This window comes from Thalassophryne amazonica, chromosome 21, assembly GCF_902500255.1.
Source record: "Thalassophryne amazonica chromosome 21, fThaAma1.1, whole genome shotgun sequence".
NCBI classification, from domain to species: domain Eukaryota; kingdom Metazoa; phylum Chordata; class Actinopteri; order Batrachoidiformes; family Batrachoididae; genus Thalassophryne; species Thalassophryne amazonica.
In genome coordinates, this window is record NC_047123.1 from 12,107,236 (window position 1) to 12,124,253 (window position 17,018).

At 45.7% G+C, this 17,018-nt stretch overlaps 1 protein-coding gene across 2 annotated transcripts in view; it reads left to right on the top strand.

Moving 5' to 3' along the window:
- fam184a (family with sequence similarity 184 member A) overlaps positions 1-17,018 on the top strand; it is a 191,387-nt gene that overhangs the window by 157,733 nt on the left and 16,636 nt on the right. The window contains exons 18-21 of one of the 2 annotated variants that reach the window (XM_034161841.1): positions 6,219-6,365; positions 10,492-10,609; positions 13,679-13,783; positions 15,599-15,840. In XM_034161841.1, the coding sequence (XP_034017732.1) occupies positions 6,219-6,365; positions 10,492-10,609; positions 13,679-13,783; positions 15,599-15,840 (612 nt within the window). The remainder of the gene's footprint in view (positions 1-6,218; positions 6,366-10,491; positions 10,610-13,678; positions 13,784-15,598; positions 15,841-17,018) is intronic. The other variant, XM_034161842.1, reaches the window with a different exon arrangement.

A 17,018-nucleotide genomic window follows, 5' to 3' on the forward strand; every position in this document is an offset into this window, starting at 1 on the left:
GGTCCGCCACACCCGGCGACATCTCCTGAGGTGGGCCTGGACCGAGGGCACACCGACCTCTCCCTCCACCAACGGGAACAGTGGGGGCTGGTACCCCAAACACACCTCAAAAGGGGAGAGGCCGGTAGCAGACGAAACTTGGCTGTTGTGGGCATACTCGATCCAGGCCAGATGGTGACTCCAGGCCGCCGGATGTGCGGAGGTGACACACCAAAGGGCCTGCTCCAACTCCTGGTTGGCCCGCTGTGCCTGGCCGTTGGTCTGGGGGTGGTACCCGGACGAGAGACTCACGGTGGCCCCCAGCTCCTTGCAGAAACTCTTCCACACCTGTGAAGAGAACTGGGGACCACGATCTGAGACGATGTCCGAAGGTATCCCATGCAGCCGCAAGACGTGGTGAACCAGGAGGTCTGCTGTCTCCTGGGCCGTCGGGAGCTTCGGGAGGGCCACGAAGTGGGCCGCCTTGGAGAACCGGTCCACTATCGTGAGGATTACGGTGTTGCCCTGGGACGGCGGGAGGCCCGTGATGAAATCCAGGCCGATGTGAGACCAGGGGCGATGAGGCACTGGCAGGGGTTGGAGGAGGCCCATCGTCCTCCGATGGTCTGCCTTGCCCCTGGCGCAGATGGTACAGGCCTGGATGTAGTCCCGGACGTCGGTTTCCAGGGACGCCCACCAGAAGCGCTGCTGGACTACTGCCACGGTCCTACGCACTCCGGGATGACAGGAGAGCTTGGACACGTGACAGAAGTCCAATACGGCAGCTCTTGCCTCTGGTGGGACGTACAGTCTGTCCTTGGGGCCAGTCCCCGGGTCCGGGCTCCTGGTCAGGGCCTCCCGGACGGTCTGCTCCACGTCCCAGGTAAGGGCGGCCACGACAGTGGACTCGGGGATGATGGTCTCGGTGGGGTTCGACAGCCCCGCTTTGGCTTCTTCTTCGTGCACCCGGGACAATGCATCTGATTTTTGGTTCTTGGTCCCGGGGCGATATGTAATCCGGAAGTCAAAGCGCCCGAAGAACAGAGACCAGCGGGCTTGCCTGGGGTTCAGCCGCTTGGCGGTCCGGATGTACTCCAGGTTCCGATGGTCAGTGAAAACCGTGAAGGGCAACGACGCCCCCTCCAGCAGGTGTCTCCACTCTTCAAGAGCCTCCTTCACCGCAAGAAGTTCCCGATTGCCAACGTCATAGTTCCGTTCAGCTGGGGTCAACCTGCGGGAATAAAAGGCACAAGGATGGAGAACTTTATCAGCCTCCACGCTCTGGGACAGCACGGCTCCTATCCCTGAGTCAGAGGCGTCCACTTCTACTACGTACTGGCAATCAGGATCAGGCTGCACCAGAACTGGTGCAGTCGAGAACCGGCGTTTCAACTCCTGGAACGCGGCTTCGCACCGATCCGACCAGGTGAAGGGGACTTTTGTGGAGGTCAGGGCAGTCAGGGGGCTAACTACCTGACTGTAACCTTTGATGAACCTCCTGTAAAAATTTGCAAAGCCGAGGAACTGCTGTAGTTTCCTGCGGCTTGTTGGTTGGGGCCAATCTCTCACCGCCGCAACCTTAGCCGGATCAGGGGCGACGGAGTTGGAGGAGATGATGAACCCCAGGAAGGACAAAGAAGTGCGGTGGAACTCGCACTTCTCGCCCTTCACAAACAGCCGGTTCTCCAACAACCGCTGTAGGACCTGACGTACATGCTGGACATGGGTCTCAGGGTCCGGGGAAAAGATGAGTATATCGTCCAGATGTACGAAGACGAACCGATGCAGGAAGTCCCGCAAGACGTCATTTACCAAAGCTTGGAACGTCGCGGGGGCGTTTGTGAGGCCGAACGGCATGACCAGGTACTCGAAATGACCTAACGGGGTGTTGAATGCCGTCTTCCATTCGTCTCCCTTCCGGATCCGAACCAGGTGGTACGCATTTCTAAGATCCAATTTCGTAAAGATTTGGGCTCCATGCAGGGGCGTGAACACTGAATCCAACAGAGGTAACGGGTATCGGTTGCGAACCGTGATCTCGTTCAGCCCTCTGTAATCAATGCATGGACGGAGTCTGCCGTCCTTCTTGCCCACAAAAAAGAAACCAGCACCCATCGGGGAGGTGGAGTTCCGGATCAGCCCGGCAGCTAAGGAGTCCCGGATGTAGGTCTCCATTGATTCGCGTTCCGGACGTGAGAGGTTGTACAACCTACTGGACGGGTACTCAACGCCCGGGACTAAATCAATGGCACAATCATACGGTCGGTGCGGAGGAAGAGTGAGCGCCAGATCTTTGCTGAAAACGTCAGCAAGATCATGGTACTCCTCTGGCACCGCCGATAGATTGGGGGGGACTTTGACCTCCTCATTAGCTGTAGTGCCGGGGGGAACCGAGGATCCTAAACACTCCTGGTGGCAGGTTTCGCTCCACTGCGTCACAACCCCGGACGGCCAATCGACCCGGGGATTGTGCTTCACCATCCATGGAAAACCCAAGATCACTCGGGAGGTAGACGGTGTTACATGGAACACTATCTCCTCCCTGTGATTCCCAGACACAACCAAGGTCACTGGTTGTGTCTGATGTGTGATTAATGGAAGCAGGGTGCCATCTAGTGCTCGCACCTGCACTGGTGCCGGCAGAGCCACCAGAGGGAGCCCTACTTCCTTTGCCCATCTGCTGTCCAACAGATTCCCTTCTGACCCCGTGTCTATCAGTGCTGGGGCGTGAAGGGTTAACTCCTCACAAAGGATTGTTACTGGGATTCGTGCCGATCTGCGGGGTCTTTCCGCGTGTGTGTTATGGCCCACCCTTAGCCCAGTTTCTAAGGACGGGCGTTGTAGTTTCACCGTTCAGGGCAGTCCCTCTGCATGTGCTCACAAGAGCCGCAGACAAAACACTCCCCGCGGGCCAGTCTCCTTTGTCTGACATTTAATCTTACTTTGGCCCTGCTCGTGTCCATAGCCTCCTCAGCAGGGGGAGCTGTAGCCCCACGGGGCTCTCTGGCAGTGAAGCGTGGGGACGACGTCACCTTGTCGGAACCGGAAGGGGGAGGGACGGCTTGTGCCCGGTCACGCCCCCCGGCCTGCTCCCGACGATGCTCATTCAAACGGTTGTCTAAGCGTATAACCAAATTGACAAGCCCGTCAAAATCCCGCGGTTCCTCCTTAGCCAGTAGGTGCTCCTTGAGGACCGGTGACAGTCCATTTACAAAGGCGGCGCGATGCGGAAGTCGACTGCATACTCGGCTGCGCTACGGCGCCCCTGTCTCATCGACAGCAGCACGTTTGAAGCGGTCTCGCCTCTGTTGGGATGATCAAACACTTGTTTGAACTCCCGTACAAACCCAGTATAAGACGTTAGGAGCCGTGAGTTCTGCTCCCAAAGCGCCGTAGCCCATGCGCGTGCCTCTCCTCGAAGCAGATTAATAACATAAGCTACCCGGCTAGCGTCTGATGCGTACATGACAGGGCGCTGTGAAAAGACGAGCGAACACTGCATGAGGAAGTCCGCGCACGTCTCGACACAGCCCCCGTACGGTTCCGGAGGGCTTATGTATGCTTCAGGGGATGGTGGGGGGGTTCGTTGAACGACCAGTGGTACGTCTGATTCAGGCCCAGGGCCAGCCAGAGGAGGAGCTGCAGCAGCGCCCTGATCGTGCGCTTCCACCCTGGCGGCGAGAGCCTCCACTCTCCGATTAAGGAGGACATTCTGCTCGGTCACTAAATCCAACCGAGCCGTGAAGGCGGTTAAGATCTGCTGCAGCTCACTCAACACGCCTCCCGCTGACGCCTGCGCCCCCGGCTCTTCCATTGGCCGTTCACACTCGAGCTGACGCCCCTCGGAATCCATGACGATGGCCGAGAAATCCTGTTGGGAAGGTGTCGTAGCACGGACCCACAACATGGGGCGCAAATGAACGGACAATGAGTAAGCCAAAAGGTAACAATTTAATGTTGTGACAATACACAACTAAATATACAGAAATTGCAAAGTCAATTAACACCAGGTGACGTGTGGGCAGGCTCGAAGATAGAAGACCCCGACGAGAGAGAGGCCGCGTCCCACACGGCCTCCACCACCAACGGTCTGAAGAACACCGGAGCCGCCAAGTCCCGAGTCCCCAGGTGACCTCTGTCTTCGGCTGTCGAACCTGGTACTGCTGGCAAAAAGCAGAGACAAGATGAATGAGTGTACGTCCTTACACTCAGTGGTCTACAGTCTGTACACAGTCAGGAGGAGGACCTCCACCTCCGAATCACCCACTCGTGCAGCTCCTTGTGTAACCACTTATCTGTAGCGCAGTCGTCGTCGTCACGCCACACGCCAATTCCCCAGATAAGGGCGAACACCACAGGATACCGGCTGCAACAGAAGTTCAGAATTCACTCAACGATATGAGTCAGCAGAGAAGTTACCTCTCGGTAGTCGATTTCTCGGCGGGGAGGTGGAGTTGCAGTCCGGCTTAAGTACTGGTGTAGATGAGTGACAGCTGGTGTGATGAGTGACAGCTGTCACTTCCTCTGGGTCTGGCGCCCTCTCGTGCTTGGAGCCCGCACTCCAAGCAGGGCGCCCTCTGGTGGTGGTGGGCCAGCAGTACCTCCTCTTCAGCGGCCCACACAACAGTTGGTTTCAGTTTATACAGGGGTCAAAAGTTAAAGTTGCTCCAATTTTGGTAAAAACTGATGCAAATTTTAGTCCTCGTGTAGGTTTTAAAAGAATTGTTTGTATCATCTGTTATGTTTAGTTGTCACTTAAGGTAACATATGTTGTAGAATCCAGTCAAAGTCGATGTTCTTTGAATATTACTTTGCAGACCAAACTTTCAACACGTTCAAAACTATTCCATTTATTAATCCTCTTATTTCAACCAAAAAATTGCATCACTTTTATTTTACAGTGGTCTCTCGTTTATCACGGGAGTTACGTTCTAAAAATAGCCCACAATAGGCGAAATCTGCGAAGTAGTCAGTGTTATTTTTTTACAATTATTATAGATGTTTTAAGGCTGTAAAACCCCTCACTACACACTTTATACACTTTTCTCAAACAGGCATTAACATTTTCTCAGTTTTCTCTCGTGTGTAAACACTCTCAAAGTTCAAACCTTAGTAGAAAAATAAGACCAACCTGTTTTCAGGCCCAAACATTTGTTTGAGAAATAAAAATAGAACATTTTCCTATAAATAATTATGATGGCTTTTAGAACTAACAAATTTAATTTTAACGATCAACCTACGAGGTTGGACACATAAGAAATTATTAATAGTGACTGACCAGTATTTCACAGTTCCTCTGACTGCGCCTCTTCATCCTGGCGCCGCTCCGCTGTCGTGTCTTTTTCCACTGAGTGACACCTCGGTGCAGGTGTCTTTTTCCGAGTGAAGAACACAGTTATGGGTAGTTGTTGGCGCTCTTTTTTCTTCTGGGTGAGAAGATTGTTATAAACAGACACGCACACAATGCGCACGCTCTGCCTTCGTGGTGCCACGACCGGCCTGCTTGATGAGGATGCAGAACACAGTGTGCTGTAAAAAAAAAAAAAAGCATGCAAAATTGGACTAAAAAAATCTGCGAAACTGCGAGGAAACTGCGGCAAAAGGTGAACCGCGTTATAGCGATGGACCACTGTATTTATTTATTTTACTTAAGTGGTACTAATTAGGTCAAAATTTGTTTTGGGTTCATGGACTCCTGGTGATGTCCAATATCTGGTAGGAGGATCCACCTCATGTAGCTGGTACAGGACACTGCAACAGTCATCTATCAGGGCTGCAGTGTCAGTCTCTGTGACTTTGTTGGCACGATGTGTAGGTTTGGAGGAATGTAATGCATCGATTTCTCTGTCAGCATGCTGAAGGTCATTAGAGCAGGTTGTGCGTTCTCACAAATGACTTCCTTGTCTGTCCCCCTTATTGAGGAATTGCCACCAAGCTGATGATATTAAGAATGTCCTCTGAAATGAAATATCTCCTGTGAACATTAGTAACTCCGATGCAGAGAAAAACTGCCTGTGAGATATGATGAAACCCAAACTTGTACAGATACACAAATAGTCACAAACCAGTTTAGATTATTATCAAGAATCCACATATTCAGTTGTTTGGTTTGTTTCACCAATGAAGCTAAGTGATAAGCAGCAAGAAGAGATTTTAACACTGTACCATTTTCTTTATCAGTGCTATAATACTGTGGATACATAAATAATATTGTGCATCTGTGTTTTTTTCCCATCCAGGGCTTATGAGCAAGAGTTTAGTAAGAGGCATGAGAGGGAGATTGCAGAGATAAGCGCTTTGCACAACAGAGAGATGCAGACAATGCTGTCAGACTTCAACAAAGCCCAAGAAGTCCTCAAAGACAAGATCTCCGCCCTTCAGATACTGTATGTATATAAATGCACTGTGCATGAGGCTGCCAAATCTGCTCCTTCATGATCCGTTTGTCTGATTCTTAAATTATGAACTTTAAACTGCCTTTAATCCTGTGCATTACCCCTCACACATGGGTCAGCATCCGTCCTAGAATATGTATTTGTGTGCTGTCAGGTGCTAAATGAAAACTAGACTGAAATAGACGTGGCTTTTTTTCCTCCTGGGAGTGAAAAGAAAAAGCCTTCACTGCTTTGAAGAGTCCTTCCTGTGTCTTTGCTGCACACCCAATTATTTCATTGTGTCTCTTGTAGAGCAGGTGAAGCATTTCTATTAAATCATTTTGTGATGCTTCAAGGCCCCATTTAGCACAGCTCATGATGTCTTCCTTTTGACAGGGGCTTTGGAACAATGTTCAAAACAGGGCTCAAAACATTCTTGAGTAGTGTTTCTGATTAACCCTCACTGATCTGCAGTAGAGAGGCACGGTGGTTTAGTGGTTAGCACTGTTGCCTGACAGCAAGAACATCCCGGGGTCACTACCCACCTGGTCCTTTCTGTGTGGAATTTGCATGTTCTTCCATGTTTGGGTCCACCGTCCAGGTGCTCCAGCTTCCTCAAAACTTCCAAAGACTGTAGGTGTGTGTGTGAATGAGTTTGTCTGTATACAGTGGCCCAGTGATAGACTGGTGTCCTGTCCAGGGTGTACCCCATCTCTCACCCAATAACTGCTGGCATATGCTCTAGACACCCGCCATCCCCCAAGACCCATGATTGGAGTGAACAGGTATAGAAAATTAATACATAATTTGCATTATATCTGCTGTTAAATTCTGGTTTTACTTTTCCACTATGTTGTACAACCGCAAAACAAAAAATGTTTCTGCAGTTTAGGCTTCCAACACATTACAAAAAAAAAAATTTAGGATGCAAAGCATTTATCGCTGTAATGTTGCCATTCCTTCTCACAACACTTAAAAGACATTTTGGATACACGCATTGAAGCATTCCAGGTGTTATTTTGTCCCATTCTTCATGCAAACATGTCTTAAGGTGTGCAACAGTATGGGGCCATTTTTGCATTTTTTGTTACAAAATTCTTCAAACATTCTCTGTTGGGGATAGGTCATGCCTGCAGGCAGGCCAGTCCAGTATGCATACACACATATCTTGCAGCTATACCTTTGTAATATGTGCATAATGTGGTTCTGTATTGTCTTGTTGAAAAATACATGGACATTTCTTGAAAGTTATCTTGAAAGCAGCATAGTAGTTGCTTTAAAATATCAGTGTATTTTTCTGCAATGATGCCGCCATCACTTGTAAATTACCTTTCCTAAGGGCACTGACACAGTGGCATTCCATGATATATCCTGGGGTTTGGACTGGTTACTGAACAGTCTGGATGGCCCTTTTCATCCTTGGTCTGGTTCTGTTCTCAGTGCTCATTTCTTCCAAAACAGATCTTGAATCATGATTCCTCTGACCGTAATACACCTTTCTACTGTGTGATAGTCCAACCCAGACTCCTCCAAACCCAGAGAAGTCAGTGCTGCCTCTGGACAAAGTTAACATAAGCATTCTTTGTTGCACAGTAAAATTTTAAGTGGCATTTGGAAATGTAACTCCTTTGTAGTGCATGGCCATGCAGTTATATCAACTATTGTTGAATGACAGTTCATGCAGTGCCATCTGAGTGTTCAGAGATCACAAATATTCAACTTTTGGTTGTGCCTTTGCCCCTTACACACTGAAATTTACCCTGATGCTTGAATTCTTGAATGATATTCTGCACTATAAAGAGAGAACTATGCAAATCTCTTCCACTTTTTCTATAAGGAGCATTGTTTTTAATAATTTCAATAATTTTCTCCCGTTTTTCTGGAGATTCTTCCCATTTTTGGTCCTCAAACGCAGCCTTCGTGGATACTGATTTTATATCAAAACATGATTACAGTCACCTCTTGATATCACCTGTTTGAAATGATTTATTTATTTAATCTGAAATTAAGGAATGGATGTATATTAAATGAAATAAAGTTGACCACATAAAACATGAAATGTCTTCATACTGTCTGTGATTACAGTGCAGCCTTATTACAACCTTATTCCAAAATGGAGTAAACAATTTTTTCCCTTAAAAATTCTACTCACAACACCCCATAATGGCAGCATGAAAAAAGTTTTTTAATATATTTTTTGCAAATTTATTAAAAATTAAAAACCTAAGAAATCACATGTTGTACATAAGTATTCACAGCCTTTGCCCAGTATTTTGTTGATACACCTATGGGAGCAATTACAGCCCCATGTCTTCTTGAATATGATGCCACAAGCTTGGTGCACCTAAGGGTAATAAGGGTTTTGAATTTTTTGCAAGGTTATTAACAATAAAAAAAACTAAGGAATCACATGTACACCAGTATTCACACCCTTTTCTCAATACCTTTTTGATGCACCTTTGGCAGCAATTACAGCCTCAAGTCTTCTTGAATATGATGCTACAAGCATGGTGCACCTATCTTTGGGCAGTTTTGTCAATTCCTCTTTGCAGCACCTCTCAAACTTCATCAGGTTGGATGGGGAGCGTCGGTGCACAGCCATTTTCAGATCTCTCCAGAGATGTTCAGTCGGGTTCAGGTCTGGGCTCTGGCTGGACCACTCAAGGACATTCACAGAATTGTCCTGAAGCCACTCCTTTGATATCTTGGCTGTGAGCTAGGGTTATTGTCCTGCCGAAAGACCTCGCCCCAGTCTGAGGTCAAGAGCACTCTGGAGCAGGTTTTCATCCAGGATGTGTCTGTACATTGCTGCATTCGTCTTTCCCTCAACCTGACTAGTCTCCCAGTTCCTGCTGCTGAAAAACATCCCCACAGCATGATGCTGCCACCACCATGCTTCACTGTAGGGATGGTGCCTGGTTTCCTCCAAACATGACGCCTGGCATTCACATCAAAGAGTTCAATCTTTGTCTGATCAAACCAGAGAATTTTATTTCTCATGGTCTAAGAGTCCTTCAGGTGCCTTTTGGCAAATGTCAGGCAGGCTATCATGTGCCTTTTACTAAGGAGTGGCTTCCATCTGGCCACTCTACCATACAGGCCTGATTGGTGGATTGCTGCGGAGACGGTTGTCCTTCTGGAAGGTTTTCCTCTCCCCACAGAGGAATGCTGGAGCTCTGACTGAGGCCGTTCTCCCCCAATTGCTCAGTTTAGACAGCCTGCCAGCTCTTTATGGATGATGGAGGCCAGTGTTCTCTTTGGGACCTTCAAAGCAGCAGAAATGTTTCTGTAGCCTTCCCCAGATTTGGGCCTCGACACAATCCTGTCTTGGAAGTCTAGAGACAATTCCTTTCACTTCATGCTTGGTTTATGCTCTGACTTGCACTGTCAACTGTGGGACCTTATTTATAGACATGTCTGTGTCTTTCCAAATCATGTCCAATCAACTAACTTTACCCCAGGTGGACTACAGTTAAGCTGTAGAAACATCTCAATGATGATCAGGAGGCACATGAGCTCAATTTTGAGCTTCATGGCAAAGACTCCGAATACTTATGTACATGTGATTTCTTAGTTTTTTTAATTTTATTTTATTATTTTTAATAAATTTGCAAAAAGCTTTAAAAAAGTATTTTAAAAAGAGTATTTTGTGTAGAATTTTGAGGAAAAAAGGAATTTCATTAATTTTGGAATAAGGCTGTAACATAACAAAATGTGGAAAAGGTGCAGTGCTGTGAATACAAGTAAATACAAGAGTCACTGCGGGGGGTTTGTCTGCATTCTCAGTGCTGTCACTTTTTCTGATTTGGGGTTGTATACTTCTGTATTTCTTCCAGAATTTGCTAATGTACAGGGTGTCTTACTTCTCCCTGCGTTTGCCAACTTGTTAGCTGGGCAGTGCAGTACGAGGTCTGGAGGTGGCAGACAGACGACATGCACGACACGCGTTGCAGATATGACAATGTCACTGACGACACTTTTTCCTGAAGTTATGGCGAAGCACAACTTTTCTAACTTCTTTTGACTATTGAGCGTGCCTAGCTTTGCTAATGGAGCACCTCTAAGGCGCTTGGAAGACGTTCAGTAACGGTTTTGTAATGTCAGCTGTCTTTTTAATGTCTCCTCTCTTGTCATACAGGCTGGAAGCAACAGAGGAGAAGTTCAGGAACAGGGAGAGCCGTCCTGAGGATCTGCAGGCCATTGCTGAGCTGAAGGAGATGGTGTCTGAGAGGGAGTCTCTCGTTAAGAAACTGGTGGTAGGTACTGCTGGTGAGGGCAGCAAAAGTGAAGGAAAATAATGGTCCATCCCCTTCAGTTTTTTGTCTAATCTAGATATGACCAATTTAATTTTCGCTCAACAAAATGAAGTGTTTTTTCACCCCAAAAGATGTTTTCCAAAGTCCTGAGATTCACAGATATAGCTGCCAGTGGTATGTAGTCCCACAGACACTCGATTGAAGAGAGTTGAAATCTCTAACAAATCATTCACTTTCTTTGTTTAAAAAAAAAGGATGTTATGCAGCAAACATATTGTGTGTTTCTGACAAAAGCACTACAACACAGACATTGGGACGCTTGTTCATGTTCGATAGCTGCCCAGCATCCTAAAGTGGAGCCATCATTGTTCCACAGACTAATTTCTTTGTCCCTATTACCAGTGGTGGGCACAGATAACCAAAAAATTAACTTCGATAACAGATAATCTTTGATAAAGATAAAACGATAAACCACCCAAAAATGTATCGGAAGTTACATATAACCGATAACCGATAAATTCCAGTATTGCCTCTGGTACATTTGCAACTACTAATAAACTGAATTTGAGTTTTAGCTCCACGATCGCTTCCAGTAGCATCAAAAATGACAACAGACCCAAACAATGAGCCCACACTTATGTCATTGAACATCCTGCTCCCTGCTGGAAGCTCTTGTTTACTACACAGCTTCCAGCACAGAAGCACCCTGAAAGCAGCTGCAAAGCCAACTCTCTACCCAATCACAACGCTCCGGTCAGGCGGAGGTCTTGGAAAATAAAGTCATGCTGACTTACTATGGTTTGGTGTGAATACTGGTAGAATAACTCGTCCAAACCATCGGCATGTTTATTGGACCCCATTCCTGCCAGGCTGCTCAAGGAAGTCCTACCATTATTTAATGCTTCAATCTTAAATATGATCAATCTATCTTTGTTAGTTGGTTATGTACCACAGGCCTTTAAGGTGGCAGTAATTAAACCATTACTTAAAAAGCCATCACTTGACCCAGCTATCTTAGCTAATTATAGGCCAATTTCCAACCTTCCTTTTCTCTCAAAGATTCTTGAGAGGGTAGTTGTAAAACAGCTAACTGATCACCTGCAGAGGAATGGTCTATTTGAAGAGTTTCAGTCAGGTTTTAGAATTCATCATAGTACAGAAACAGCATTAGTGAAGGTTACAAATGATCTTCTTATGGCTTCGGACAGTGGACTTATCTCTGTGCTTGTTCTGTTGGACCTCAGTGCTGCTTTTGATACTGTTGACCATAAAATTTTATTACAGAGGTTAGAGCATGTCATAGGTATTAAAGGCACTGCGCTGCGGTGGTTTGAATCATATTTGTCTAATAGATTACAGTTTGTTCATGTAAATGGGGAATCTTCTTCACGGACTAAAGTTAATTATGGAGTTCCACAAGGTTCTGTGCTAGGACCAATTTTATTCACTTTATACATGCTTCCCTTAGGCAGTATTATTAGACGGTATTGCTTAAATTTTCATTGTTACGCAGATGATACCCAGCTTTATCTATCCATGAAGCCAGAGGATACACACCAATTAGCTAAACTGCAGGATTGTCTTACAGACATAAAGACATGGATGACCTCTAATTTCCTGCTTTTAAACTCAGATAAAACTGAAGTTATTGTACTTGGCCCCACAAATCTTAGAAGCATGGTGTCTAACCAGATCGTTACTCTGGATGGCATTTCCCTGATCTCTGGTAATACTGTGAGAAATCTTGGAGTCATTTTTGATCAGGATATGTCATTCAAAGCGCATATTAAACAAATATGTAGGACTGCCTTTTTGCATTTACGCAATATCTCTAAAATCAGAAAGGTCTTGTCTCAGAGTGATGCTGAAAAACTAATTCATGCATTTATTTCCTCTAGGCTGGACTATTGTAATTCATTATTATCAGGTTGTCCTAAAAGTTCCCTAAAAAGCCTTCAGTTGGTTCAGAATGCTGCAGCTAGAGTACTGACGGGGACTAGCAGGAGAGAGCATATCTCACCCGTGTTGGCCTCTCTTCATTGGCTTCCTGTTAATTCTAGAATAGAATTTAAAATTCTTCTTCTTACTTATAAGGTTTTGAATAATCAGGTCCCATCTTATCTTAGGGACCTCGTAGTACCATATTACCCCATTAGAGCGCTTCGTTCTCAGACTGCGGGCTTACTTGTAGTTCCTAGGGTTTGTAAGAGTAGAATGGGAGGCAGAGCCTTCAGCTTTCAGGCTCCTCTCCTGTGGAACCAGCTCCCAATTCAGATCAGGGAGACAGATACCCTCTCTACTTTTAAGATTAGGCTTAAAACTTTCCTTTTCGCTAAGGCTTATAGTTAGGGCTGGATCGGGTGACCCTGGACCATCCCTTGGTTATGCTGCTTTAGACGTAGATTGTGGGGGGGTTCCCATGATGCACTGTTTCTTTCTCTTTTTGCTCCGTATGCATCACTCTGCATTTAATCATTAGTGATCGATCTCTGCCCCCCCTTCACGGCATGTCCTTTTCCTGGTTTTTTCCCTCAGCCCCAACCAGTCTCAGCAGAAGACTGCCCCTCCCTGAGCCTGGTTCTGCTGGAGGTTTCTTCCTGTTAAAAGGGAGTTTTTCCTTCCCACTGTTGCCAAGTGCTTGCTCATAGGGGGTCGTTTTGACCGTTGGGGTTTTTCATAATTATTGTATGGCCTTGCCTTGCAATATGGAGCGCCTTGGGGCAACTGTTTGTTGTGATTTGGCGCTATATAAGAAAAAAGTTGATTGATTGATTGATTAATGTCAATTCTGTCATTTGTACAGAGTTAAAATATAACATTTTTAATGTTGAATAATGCACTAATTCTGAGGGATGGTGGTCAGTCTGCGGGGTGCTGTGACTGCACTGGGCAGTCTGTGAGCCATGTGCATGCTACAAAATGAGTGGGTACTCTAAACACCCTCCGGTCAAATCTCTTGGAGTTACTCTGCTGAAATTTCATGTCTTCTTTTTAATAAATCCCTCCCATAAGCCCTGTGGTGTGCTCACTGCCTGAATGGATGCCAGCTAACATGAGTTTCCCTCACAGGATGACAAGAAGTTCTACCAGCTGGAGCTGGTCAACAGGGAGACCAACTTCAGCAAAGTCTTCAATGCAAGTCCTAATGTAGGAGTTATCAACCCCCTGATCAAGGTAGGATCTGCTGTCTGTAGAACAACACACACACGCACACACGGTCACTCTGAAAAGCTTCACAACACACAGTATACATCAGATCGCTTCACGCTCATTCCACATCCAACAATTATGACTGAACATGAAGAAATGACTCATAACCTGTTAATAAATATGACCAGATCTCAGACAGTTAAGGGCAAAATGTGCATTTTACTTGGACAGTGGAGGAAGTCTGCATTGTTCAAATGCAGAGGAGGGAAATACCAGTGAAAAACCGGGCGTTGTGCACAAAAGGGTTGGGTTGGGTTTACCATGTTCATTATTGATGGGAACGTTGTCGCCTGAATCTGATAACAACCGATTACAGTGGCACCTGTTCATCCCTTTAAACTGGAGCATGATCATGTAAACGGACGCACATGAAAGGACTTCTGTCTTATTTAGAGATTAGCATCAACCTGTCAGAGAACACACCAGACAACAGTCACCCAAAGCTCCCTGAGGTGAAGTCTGCAGTAGGTGGGGGGGTTTTGCTGTGAGTGTTTATTCTTATTTTGTTTACAGGTTGTTTTCATTTCACTGTCGTAATGTACTTTATGCACATAATGTCACCTGTTTCTGAGTGAGGCAGCAAGAGACGGTTTCCTCATGAAGTGAGTTTGTTCTCTCCTTCCCCCTGGTGGTCTAAGGTGATGGATGATCTCAACGTGCCAGCACCCAGCCCCACCACACCTCACCACAGGACCACAAGCTGTATTTTTATTTCAAGCATGTGGGTGGTGGGCATTAAAATGACATCTGCATCTGGTGGAACGTTGAAATGAAATTTGTGCTGGTCTTTGTGCTGCTCAGCACCATGTGTACGATAGGACCCAGTGTCAAAATTTAGACAGTTTTCCAGTTAAATGGAAAACAGTGTGTTCTGGACTGAAATCTCAAATCTGCCTTTTTTCAGTGAAAGTTCAGCCTCTAGTTTGTTTGTTTTTTAAAGTCCTGGACAGGTGGGTAAGGTTCTTGTTCATGTGTTCTGCCTTGACATGAATTATATTCTGATTTGGTGCTGTATTAATTCAAATTGAAAGTCTGTAAAGCTGAAAAGCCACAAAGGCTGATTTCATCACTGTTTGTTTTTCGTGTTGACTTTGAAATGCAAAGTAACGTGGCAAACGTGATAAACGAACAACCCAAAATAACAACATGCTATTTAAATGTTCAATGAACATTTAACATTGTGTTGAATGAGCAGTTCCTCGTGCATATATATATATATATATATATATATATATATATATATATACATAAAATATGCTAAATACTTCTCTTAACTGGTTTTGTAACTTCCAGTAGTTTTGTTCTTGTTCCTCATAATTTTTCCACTGATATGTTTTACTTTTGTCCTTTATTGTGTGTATGTCAGTGTGAGTAGTTTTTCCGTCCTATTTGTTGTTTGCTGACTTTCTCCAGCTTTCCTTTGCTTTCCAAGCCATTTGTTAGTTTGTGAGGTTTCCTGCTTTGGCACATCCCATCCCATCTGAACTTCTATTCAGCTCCGAGCGTCTGGTGCTTTACGAGGACAGACCAAGTGATGCCAGTCTCAGCTTTTCAGATCAATTCCATTCACTTTGTATGGATTGGTATTTAAACGAGATCAAGTCAGCACACTGATCGTTTCCTATGTCTCACCGGTCAGACTGTTTCAATCTGTCGAGCTTTCCGTGCACTCCATTTGCCCATTTTCTCCATCCCTTTTTAAAACTATTTTATTTCTAACTTCCTTCTTGCTCATTTTGTTTACCCCCGTGCCCGTCCCTTTCTATTTTTTCTGTGTAGCAAAAGAGAAAGAATGAGAAAACAACAGCCAGCAGACTGAGCAGCTCTACCAATCTCAGAGCTCTGGAGGCAGCAGGCAAGGGCATAGGTGTGGTGGGTACAAGAAGGGGGCAGCCCCCACAGCCGCACCTGCCCAGCCATCCAGAGCCTATCCCCAACTCCCCCCTCCAACACCTTGACCTCAACTCCGACAAACCTCTTCCCCTGCCGACCCTTCCCAACGAACCCAAGAAATTCACGAGGTGAGACCTTTTCAGCCCCGACGGGCAGCAGCTGGTCTATCCATGCATCAGTCATCCAATCACTGACCTGTTTCTGGTGAAACACCAACAGAAAGAGAAATTTACTGATCCTACTCATGCCCTCAGTCATGTCTTGATATTGAAGCATTAAAGTTAGATTTCAGACATCATTACCTCAAAGTACGCCATCACTTCTTAGTTTGAAAACAAACATCTCTGGGACAGTAACTGTTTGTTTGTTTGTTTTGAAATTATTCTTCCCTGCCGTGTCTGACCCTTTAAGAAATCATAACAAGCACGACATCAGTGACATCACAAACTGCAGAGTGGAAACATTCTCCAGATACCCTGCTGTTGGAGCACAACAAAGTGGATCAGCAGCTTGTCATGTCCTGAGTTTTTAATCAGAGAGCAACTGATTCTCACTTCAGACTCATGCTTCTTTCGATTGCATGTCGGACATTGTTAATTCTGAGTCAGTATTTCCAGCATCTGATCGCAATGCATTCTGGTGCAGCTGCTCGGAAAAAGGGCATTGAGCTCATTTCTACAATATTTTGATTCTCCGGCTTGGGCCGAGGCATTGTCAATTGTTTGTGACACAATGCAGTACTGACAGCAACACCAAGGTCCCCAAATTGTCAGGATCAGATACATTTCTTGCGTAAAACCCACCATCAAACATTACATACCAGTTTATTATTATTAACGAAAACATAGAGTAATTCTGTTTAGTGCTCACTATATTGCTGTGATGACACATCGGCAACCTCGGGCTTCGTGGATCCTGACTGAGTTTCTGACTTGGGATTCCATGTTGAATGGCTGTTCCATTGCACTTTTGTGAGTTGGAGCTTATTTTTTTCCCACAAGTCCCGAGCGTAATCGAATGCAGCATAAGGGCCCCGTCACACTAGGATGAAGACCATGAACACTGCACTGCATCCTAAAAATTTTGATGAATGCAGTGATGACATGATCATAAGTTCAAGTTTATATGGCACTTTGCAATAAAATAAAACAAAACAAAATAAAACAAAACTGATTTCTCAGCAACCAAAAGGGTGTATGTGGAAGAAAAGCTTATATACGCCTACCCCTTTTACCTAAGCAACTTTTACTTATCACAGCAAAACCATACAAAATTGTTCTGTTTTCAAGTCCATACTTCGTACTGG